Consider the following 11105-nt stretch of genomic DNA (forward strand, 5'->3'; position numbering starts at 1 on the left):
GATATTTATGTACTTTTTTGAAGCCGGATCTCACTTAAATGCATGTAAACGATATCCGGATCCATCATCCGACCCATCGTTGGTTAGGTTATCGAGAGACCTTTCTAACGAGTCCACATCATTGAAGATCTGGCAACCCTGTCTCGAGTTATGACCACTTAAGTGATATTTATGTACTTTTTTGAAGCCGGGTCTCACTTAAATGCATGTAAACGATGTCCGAATCCATCATCCGACCAATCATTGGTTAGGTAATCGAGAGACCTTTTCAACGAGTCCACAACATTGAAGATCTGGCAACCCTGTCTCGAGTTATGACCACTTAAGTGATATTTATGTACTTTTAAGAAGGCGGGTCTCACTTAAATGCATGTAAACGATGTCCGGATCCATCATCCAACCCATTGTTGGATAGGTAATCGAAAATCCTTTCTAACGAGTCCACAAAATTGATGATCTGACAACTCTGTCTCGTGTTCTGACCACTTAAGTTATATCTGTGTACTTATTTTTCTGGACCTAAAAAAAATAGCTGAAATATGTGTATAAAACCACTCATATTACCCATTGTTGGTAAAAAGTGAGGAAGGCATCAACCACATAGGTGGATTAAGTTAGTTTTTTTTAATATCGACATTAGAAAATGGTGGGTTGTTTTGGTGAGACATAGAAATCTTCAATTTTCGTGTTTCTTTTTCTTTAAGCGGTTGTATCTCAGCAACCCAAGATCCAATCTTTAATGTCTCTTAGACAATTTTAAAGCAAAATTTTACATTAAAAAATTACGTCAAATTTGTTTTTGCATGAAATTTCAATTTTCTACAAAAACCAGTAGTTTTTCAAAAAATCATAACTTGGCGGCACATTTTTGGCCATGTTTCTCTATAGCTCAAATGTTGCGTATTTTTGTCTCCTAAACTATATAAAAAAATCTCGAAAATCAAAAAAAATACGTATTTTGGGAAATTGAGTTTTTGTGAAAAAAAAATTGATTAAAAATTTAGCAATTTTTATTCGTGTACCTATTTTTTCTCAATAGTCCTAAACAAAACCTGCAATTTTGATCAGAAAATTCACTCGAAAGTTACAGCTGTTTGAATATTTACGTACCATTTTGTAAGGACAGCAGCCAAAATTGTATGGAGACTTGTATGGGTGAACCAATGACACAAAAAAAGCTTCTTTGGTCATAGGGAAGACCCCCACAAAGTTTGAGCCAAATCAAAAAATACAAAAAAATAAATATGGTCGAAATCGGCCGATTTCGTAGAGAGTTGCTCATGGGATAATATAATGAAACCCGTATTATTATTTTTTTTTTTTGTTTGGCGATTAAGGTGGTCCTAGCGAATTAGGGGAGTTAGAAAAATGGCATTTTTTGTCGATTTTCACGAAAAGTATAATTTAAAATCTCCGTAACGGCTTAACCAATTTTGAAGGGCCAAGTTTAAAAAAGAATGGTTATAATTTAAGTTTTTTAGGCAAAATATGTTGATATTAGAAAAAAAACAAGTTGAATATTTAAAAAGGTCGTATGAAGCATTTACTGATTTGAAGATATCGGGACCAAAAAGCTCGTATTTGAAAATATTTCAAAAAAATGTTTTTGGTCCTTGACTTACTTTACGAACCATCAGAATTTTACAAAAAGTTTTTTTTGAAAAAGTGATTAACTTGACCAATTTTTATTGTAGAGCAGACATTATCTAGACCAGCGATTCTCAACCTTCTTCTAGGCCGGTACCCCCTGCCATGTTAATCAAGTAGGCCCGGTACCCCCGTTGAGAATCGCTGATCTAGACAATTGATATGTTAACATAATGGATTTGTATGTATTCTTCAAGAGCTATCAGAATTTTACAACAACGTTTTTTGAAAAAGATTTCTAAATTACTAGAGTTTTTTTTAAATGATGATTTTTACCATTTTTGACCAGTTTTTCAACCTCAATATTCAAACGTGTGCCTTTGAAAGCATTTTTTTTAATGTTCCGCAAATTCTGCATAAGAATGACCCTTTGGACGATTGTTGTGACGTGCCGGTTTGAAGAAAAATCCCCACATACAAGCAGTACATGAGTCACAACAATCGTTCAAAGGGTCATTCTTATGCAAAATTTGCGGAGCATGAAAACAAATACTTTCAAAAGCACACAATTGATTTTTAGGGGTTAACAATTAAAAGAACTGGTCAAAAATAGTAAAACTGATCAATTTTTCTAAAAATGACATCTCTCACGCTTTATGACAGTTGAGTAACGGGAAATGGCACAGATTTAAAAACTTTTTTTTTACTTTTTTGGATGAAAAATAGGTTTTCTTTTTATTTTGAGTACACCATCAAATCGGGCATATTACACAAAAGTCCCTTTGACACCAAATTTCTATCTCTTCGCGTTTTTAGTTACAAATCACTGAAAACGTGTCTTATTAAAAATCCTGAAAAAGGGATCGTATCACCCCTCCGTCACGAGTTATAAAAATTTCGTGATCAGGGACCACAATTACCCATTAGAGCAATGTTTCACGAAAATCGAAGAGGGGTCGGGGCATTTTTATCCCTATTTCGTGTGAGTTGACGGTGAATTACCAACAAAGCATTTTATTAAGACCACGGTAATAGAAAACATAAAAATCGCATTTTAAAGACCATTTGCTTGATGGATGACCCCACTATGGATAACACCTTAGTGTATTTGCTGTTTTGAGTGCAAAATGTCCTATTTCAATGCTCCTTTTTGCTTGTCACCTAGCCCATTTTACAACGAGAAATGATAACCACTCATCCACTTTCCGCGTCTTTTTTTTTTTTTTTGAATTAAATATACTTTATTGAATCTTTCTTATAATAATTACATTTGGTTTACATAATAAGTGGTCAGCTGTGGCTCTTCAGCTTTGGTTTGCTTTTCGTGATTTAAACACTGTTCATTTTCATAACTTAAAAAGTATATGATTTATCATTTTTGTAACACTAGGTACAATGAGGAAAAAAAATGTTAAGAAAACATAACCTAACCTAAAACTAATTTAAACTTACCATAAACTAAACCAATCCTTGAATCAAGGGGTATTCAGATATAGCACATTTTTCCCTGAATTTCAAACATTTTTCTTGAATCTTCTGATCCAACATTTTTACTTCTGCTAATTCATGAACCTCACTTGATCTTGTCCAGCCAGGAACATTCAAAACCATTTTGAGTACCTTGTTTTGGACACGCTGGAGCTTCAATTTATGAGTTCTAGCGCAACACTCCCAAACAGGTACTGCATACTCAATAACGGGGTAAATTATTTGTTTGTAAACTGCTAACTTATTTTTCAAAGATAGCTTTGATTTTCTGTTAATTAAAGGATACAAACACCTGATGAGAATGCTGCACTTGTTCAATATTTTATCTACATGCTGCCGAAACAATAGTTTCGAGTCAAGTATGAGACCTAAATAGACAACTTCCTTTGACCAGGGTATTGAAACATCATTCATTTTAATCAAAACATCATCCTTTGGGACAAATCGGCCGATTTGGAAAGTGGAAAAATGATGGTTTGAGTTTTGGCTGCATTTATGCGAATTTTCCAGTCGCCAAAGTATTCGGAAAGAACGTCAAGACCCTTCTGAAGACGGCCAACTAAATATCTGGTTATTTTACCCTTATAAATAACGGCAGTGTCATCAGCAAAAAGTGACAACACACCATTACCAGGAAGAGTAGGCAAATCAGATGTAAAAATATTGTACAGAAGTGGGCCAAGAATACTTCCTTGGGGAACCCCAGCATCAATGTTGAATAATCCAGAAGCAATCCCATTCAGAAAAACCTTGAACGATCTCTCCGAAAGATAGTGCTGGATAATTTTGATAAGATACATTGGAAAACCGTATAAATACAGTTTATGTATCAAACCATCATGCCAAACATTGTCAAAAGCCTTCTCAACATCCAACAAAGCCATAGCAGTTGATTTAGACTCAAGCTTGTTCTGCTTGATGATTTTAGTTACTCTCGTAAGCTGATGAGCAGTATTATGTCCCTTTCGGAAGCCAAACTGCTCATTCAAAATTATATTATTATCGTTGGTAAAATCCAAAAGCCTTGAATAGATGACCTTCTCAAAGAGTTTGGACAGACTACTCAAAAGACTAATGGGACGATAACTTGTTGGCGATGTTGGATCTTTTGAGGCTTCAAAATTGGTATGACTTTGCCCAGTTTCCAATTGGTGGGGAAGTAACCAAGTTGCAAACATTTATTGAAAATATTGGCTAGATGTTGAAAGAACTGATCACTCTGTTTTTTCAACACTAGATTAAAATGTTATCAAAGCCTGGAGCTTTCATATTTTTCATTTGTTTAACTGCAACTTTGACTTCCTCACCAGAAACATGGGAATCTGCAGGAAATTCAAAGGTAGAGTCATTGATTGTTGAAATACTATTGGCAACTGATGTTTCTTTACGGCTGGTCATGGAAGCGCCAAGATTATGTGAACTAACAAAATGAAGCCCAAGTGCATTTGCCTTTTCCTCGGATGTAATCAAAGGAGAATCCTCAACAATAAGAGGAGGAATAGGCTTTGGTTTGTTTTTAAGAACTTTTGAAAGTTTCCAAAATGGTTTTGAATAATTCCCAAGCTGGCTTACATGTTTTGAAAATTCTTGATTTCTGATATTGTCAAGTCGGTCTTGTATGATTTTGTTCAAATTGTTCACTGAAATCTTTTTGTCATAGTCCCCAGTCCGTTGATATTGTCTCCTATAAACATTCCTAAGTCTAATCAAGTGTTTAGTATCTACGTCAATATCAGTTACCTTAAAATTAACAGGAACCTCCCGAACGTTGGCAGCCTCTGCTTGGTTGATAGCCTGCTGGATCACCTCCAGCGAACGATCAATATCAGCAGAAGTTTCCGGGTGTTGATCATAGTCGATGTTGCTGTCTACCACTTGCTGAAACTGCTGCCAGTCAACGTTGTGGTAATCTTTCCGGGTTGGTTGCCGCTGCGGAGTAACGGAAGCTCCAACCTCCACAACCACCGGATAGTGATCAGAACTCAACTCTTCAAACACCTCAGGATGAGCCACGTTCTCAGCCATATTGGTAATGAAGAAGTCGATGATTGAGTGATTCCCAGACCGAGCCACCCTCGTTGGACGATCCGGACTCACAACGTTGTAGTATCCGTTTTGCAGATCGTTGTGCAGAATCACTCCGTTCCGATTCCTCCTGCTGTTGCCCCAAACTTCATGCTTCGCGTTGAGGTCACCAGCGATGATGTACTTTGCGCTCCGCCGTGTCAGCTTCTGGATATCGCTCTTCAGTTTTGCTGCTGAACCATCTCTGGAATTCACCTGACGTGGGCAGTATGCAGCAATGAAGAGTACTGGGCCAACAGAAGTGGGAATTTCCACCCCAACGGCCTCGATGATGTCCAGCTTGAAGTGTGGCAGCCGGCGTGGCTTGAGATCACGATGAACAGCGACAAGCACACCTCCTCCTCCAGAGGTGGTCCTATCGAGCTGCGTCGCGATCTTGTAGTTTTGCAGATAAACTTTTTCACCGGGCTTCAGATGAGTTTCCGTGATGGCAGCTACGTCGATCTCCTTCTCGCGAAGAAAATCCACCAGCTCTAAATTCTTCCTCCTAATGGAGCAAGCGTTCCAATTCAGCAGCTTGAGGGACCTACGATCCATACTGGATGACGAACGAGGTCAGCACTTCAATCTGCTGGGTCTTGGTTTTGCATCCACGCAGTGCAGCGGACATCTGTTTGAAAATATTGAGGAGTTCGGTTGAGGTGTAAAGATCATTACCATTTTCCTCAACTGCTGGTTCTTGGGTTGGTCTTGGCTCCTGGCTGAAGCCCGGTGGTGGCGGTCTCGGCTCCTGGCTGGAACCCGGCCGTGGATGATTCATCTCAGCTCTCTTCCTGGGATCCAACGGCAACGGTGCCAAGTTCGGGACCTGGCGTCGCGGTTGAAGAGGTGGAAAATTTTGCTCCACCAGGGCTGGAGGAGTTCTACGACGCTGAGGCTGATTCTTCGTCGATGCTTGCTGCCGAATTTTCACGAACTCAGCTCTCTTGGGGCACTTTCGGTCGGTTGACGAGTGCTCACCGTTGCAGTTGAGGCACTTCACCAGCGAATCTTGGATGCACTGGGATGTGATGTGCGCATCGGTACCACATTTGGCGCAACGACGCTTCAGGTGGCAGTTCTTACCTCCGTGCCCGAAACCCAGGCAGTTGAAGCATTGTGTGACGTCACGATGCACTGGTCGGTATCGCTCCCACGACACGATAATGTTGAAAACCGCTCGAATTGCCTTCAGCTCAGGAAGCGTCGTCGATCCCTTAGCCAAATGCAGCAGGTAGAGCTGGTCACGGTACTTGATGTCTTTGTTGCGTCGGCTCATTTTGTGCACGGCCAACACATCCAGTTTCAAAACTTTTAGCTCGGCAGCTAATTCCTCCACTGGCATGTCGTACAGACCTCTGACGACGATTTTGTACGGCTTATCCATGACGACATCATGGGTAAAGTACTCCGCCTCGTTTTCGGTCAAGTAATCCTTGACCAGTTGATAGTGCTGCCTGGATTGCACCAGCACCTTAAATCCGTCCTGACACAGACGAATGTTGCCTTGGACTTTCCCAGACTTGATGAGTTCAACCAGCCCCGCTCGAAAGTCGATCGTTGCTGCTGATTGCCTCACATAAAAGGAGGCAGTTTCTCCTTTCGCTGTTTCACTTCATTCTCCTTTGCTTCCGCTACCTGGTCCTCGTCAGGCAGTCCAGCAAACTTGTTGTTCTTCAATAGCTGCTCCTCGTGCGACGAAGAGTTCTCCTCCTCCTCATCCATCGGTACAGTACCGTCGCTCTTTTTCGTCTTTTTGCTGTTCGATGTCACTTCCAAAAGCACCTTCCTTTTGGAAATCCCCGGTTTTTGGCCATCAGTTGAGGCCTCAACCTTCCTTTTGGAAATTCCCACTTTTTTGCCTGCTTGAGCCGCAGGTAGGGCAATATTGCCGGCGTTTTGCGCCGGGACGCGACGAGTCATGTTGATTCAGACAACCTTCACCAACGAATGCTCGGATAACACACTCATCCACTTTCCGCGTCATTTAGCAGTCCCAAACCGAAGTCTGGCGACATGGTAATGCCCACATACGGCCTTACGTATATGGTTCCGGTACCATATCGATAGTTTTTTTTCTGCATCACGTCACTACATGGCGTATTTACACGGCTCTAATCTTGAACTTTTCCCGGGAAATTTCCTTTCCATAAAGACACTCCCCCTCCCCTTCCGCATCAAAGCCATAAAAGTTGAACAACTTCCTGTATCGTGTGTAAACTTCCCCTTCCGTGGAAAAGGCTTCGTCACTGCTGGTTCTGCCGTTGAAGGGGCAGTAAAATTTAGGAAAACCATCCCTTTTCCGGACGGGAGGAGCCACGTGGCAACCCGAGACTGTGTTGTAGGGGTCAGTTAGGGAAACGGAAAGGAGGATAGCGCTATCATGTCCGCAGTTCCGGTCAAGGTTCTGGCGTCCGTTTCGTAACACGCCTTGCTCGCCGATGACTTTCCGATGTATGTATAAAGTTTTATTTTATTGTTTTATTCAAATTTATGCCACCCTCGGTTTGTTGAGGGCCAGTAGCTGACGCCGCCTTCTCCGGGAATATGAGGCAAGGGAAATTGGAGATTTATTTCGGTGTTCGATCTTTCGATATTTACAGCACATAGCAGCGATTCGTCCTAGATTTGCGCCGTAAAGCTAAACGTCTATCCCAGCTAGCTTACAGGGTGGCTACAGTGTAACAATCTCTTAGTTTATAGTTTTTGCAAATGGCAAAAAAACGAAAGTTACGACTAGTGATTTCAAGCTGTATTGACACCATGCCACCTATAACAAACTCATTCCGAGTCGTATCAACGCTTGTGCTAACGGCGGCGGCGCCGTCATTGGATTTTATGGCCCCCACAACCACTGACTGCTCTGTTGGAAGCCCACAATGCGTGTCATCATCATCTTCTTCGTTATTGGTGGCATTTCCACAAACGATTTCGATTTTTCATACATTTGAACACCATCCACCACCACGTGGGACCGACCAGCATCAAGGGAGTGAGTGTGAGGGATAAAGGACACCTACCTTGAAATTCCTTGCGGGCAGCACTGACCGAGGTGACGATGTTGGCCACGTGGCCGAGGACCGTCGCAAACAGCATCAAACCGAACAGCAGCTGCGCTATCACAAACACGTACTCGGCCTTGAGCGTGGCCGCGGCAGGTCACCGATCGTGGTCAGTGCCAGCGTGCACCAGTAGTAGCTCTGCAGGTACTGCTTCACCACGTCCGCCGATTCCGAGTCGTGGAAGACCCAGTTCTTGGAGCCGAAACCGTTATTCTTATAGATAATGTGATATAAACAACCGTTCCAGTGAAATATAACTAACAGATAGTGTATCAGTGAGGTCGAACGGAACAGGTTCGGGTAGTTTGTGTGCCGCTCGGTGCGATCCATGAAGGCCCAGAATCGATAAATCTTGACTAGCCTAAACGATCGCAGTATCGAGTTGAATCCTATCGATAAGTATAAAAAATCTAACGGCAATAAACAAAGGCAGTCTATGTAGAACGTCGTCGAGTTCATGTAGTGCTGCCGCAGCTTGGTCGAGTCCGTCTGGAGCACGCCGTCCTCGAGGTACCCGGTCCGGAAGTGGAACAGTATGTCGACCAGGTAGAGAAAGTCGGAAAAGTAGTCCAAGCAGAACCACAGCACGATCGATTCGCCGTTGATCTCCTGGAACGCGAACCGGTAGATGATCACCCAGAAGTTGTACAGGAACGCCATCGATACCACCATCGACCAGTAGTAGCAGAGCCGGCCCGCCGGATCGAACACGAACGACCAGCGGCGGCCGTTGGACTTGCGGGACGACGTCGAGCAGCCCGAGCGGCGACCGAACCTGCCAAGGAGAAAGATGGAGAAAAACATTGTTACAATTTTGTAACCAACCATAGTTAATCTTTTTTCGATAAAACTTAAAAAATAATTTCACTAAATTGCTTTTATTTCTCCAAAAATTTAATAAAAGCTGATATTTTAATCGAACAAGAGGATTTCTTTCTAAATTCTCATGGGGTTTTTAGTAAGTTTTTGATTAATTTTGAAATGCTCCAATTTCTATTCGGTCCCCAAGCTAGACAAACGTATTTCCTAACTGGTTGTATAACCGATCGGCCTCGTTACCACAACTTGTTCTACAACTCCTGTACTTTGGAAAAAGCGCACTTTTTCTGTTGTACAACTTGCCAGCAAAAGTTGCAAGTCATCAGAGTAAGTTGAACAAATGTAGTTGACAAAAGATACAACGTAAATTAGGGGGCGTGGTTTACGGCTATGCTGTCATATCAAACTGCACACAGAAAAGGAAAGTTAGATAAAAAAAAACAGCGGTCTATTTATTGACTAACCTACATGTAAACAAACAATCCTTATTAGAATTTCGACGAAACCAATATGAATAAAAACTCTGTTTGTTTTGGAATGCTTGTTTCCGCCCGATTAATTCTAAAATAATTTGAAATTGAAAGAAAATCAAATCATAGCGCTCTCTATCTGTGAATATTGTTAATCTCTCTTCATTTGTGAGGATAACATTCCGAGCAGGGGTAAATAATACGGGAATACCAAATTTTGATATTACTTGGGCAAATAACAACGACCAAAATGTGCCCTTGGTTGCCCAGTAATAGATGGTAAAATACCATGAAATCATACCAAAATCTTGTATGTGTAAGGGCACAACAATACCAAACCATGTTATTCTAAGGGTAAAATAATACCTCAAAATAAAACCATTTCATTACCAAGTTGAGGTCTTCTGGATTTTTGAACATTGTTTGAATACCAAAACTTGGTATTGCCATGGTTTTATTTTTAGGTATTCCCGCGCCCTTGGAAAATCATATTTTGGTATTTCTGTGGTCTTTCACATACATGATTTTGGTATGATTTCATGGTATTTTACCATCTATTACTGGGCAACCAAGATCACATTATGGTCGCTGGTATTTGAACAGGTAATACCAAAATTTGGTATTTTCATACCATTTTAGTGCAGCAGTTGCAGTTAGTGAAAAACGGAAATTATTCATATGCAACAGCCAAATCTACTCACCTGATGATTCCATGTTGTTCTTAGTGATATTCTTCACCACACCGAATGCATTTGTCATTGATGAACGGCCTGTGCTTGAAGTTCTTGAAGCTTCTGAAAAATAACAAGATTGAAAAATAAGTATTATTAAAATGAAACTGAATTGAAATTCACCAAAATTCATTAATCTGTCGATTGACTCGTTTTTCAAAGTATTTGGATATCCCGACTTAGAGATATTTCAATGTTTTTGAAAAAAATATTAGTGGGTATATGACACTAATTTTTAAAATCATCTTTAACATTCTTGGGTTTCAAGTCATTTTAGCGCAAAATTAATTATCTCGTCAAAATTAATAAAAAATTCTCATAGTTTCAGAAGAATTTGATGAAACCCTTCAATACCATAATGTGGCATCCTGAACATTTCCATTTTCCACAATTTCAAGTCATTTCTTTAGGCGGTATATCAAAAATGTTTAAAATCAAATTTGAAATTTCCGGTTTTGAATGAAAGCATTCGCTTTGAGACATCATTTTAGCGCAAAATTAATTATTTTGTCAAAATTGGTCAAAATTTTCCCATAGTTTCAGAGGAATTTGATAAAACACTTTAATACCAAAATAATACCAAAATGTGCCATCCTGACTTAGAATATTTTCCACAATTTCAAGTCATTTCTATAGGGGGTGTATCAAAAATGTTTAAAATCAAGTTTGAAATTTCCGGTTTTGAATGAAAGCATTCGCTTTGAGACATCATTATAGCACAAAATTAATTATTTTGTCAAAATTGGTCAAAATTTTTCCATAGTTGCAGAGGAATTTGATAAAATACTGTAATAGAATACCAAAATGTGGTGTTCGATCATTGACAAATTCTACAATTTTGCAATATCAAAACAATACCTTAAATTGGTATGATACCACATTTT

At 40.2% G+C, this 11105-nt stretch overlaps 2 protein-coding genes across 2 annotated transcripts in view; both read right to left on the bottom strand.

Annotated features, from left to right (window-relative positions):
* LOC6038593 (potassium/sodium hyperpolarization-activated cyclic nucleotide-gated channel 1) overlaps nucleotides 1–8281 on the bottom strand; it is a 128460-nt gene extending 120179 nt beyond the window's left edge. The window contains exon 1 of the mRNA XM_038262326.1: nucleotides 8160–8281. Coding sequence (XP_038118254.1) covers nucleotides 8160–8235 — 76 coding nt within the window. The 5' untranslated portion in view covers nucleotides 8236–8281. The remainder of the gene's footprint in view (nucleotides 1–8159) is intronic.
* On the bottom strand, nucleotides 8259–9005 carry LOC119769222 (cyclic nucleotide-gated cation channel alpha-3-like). Its single transcript, XM_038261146.1, has one exon. The coding sequence runs from the start codon at nucleotides 9003–9005 to the stop codon at nucleotides 8259–8261; it is 747 nt and encodes a 248-aa protein (XP_038117074.1).
* Nucleotides 9006–11105: the final 2100 nt, after the last annotated feature.

This window comes from Culex quinquefasciatus, chromosome 3, assembly GCF_015732765.1.
Source record: "Culex quinquefasciatus strain JHB chromosome 3, VPISU_Cqui_1.0_pri_paternal, whole genome shotgun sequence".
NCBI lineage: Eukaryota > Metazoa > Arthropoda > Insecta > Diptera > Culicidae > Culex > Culex quinquefasciatus.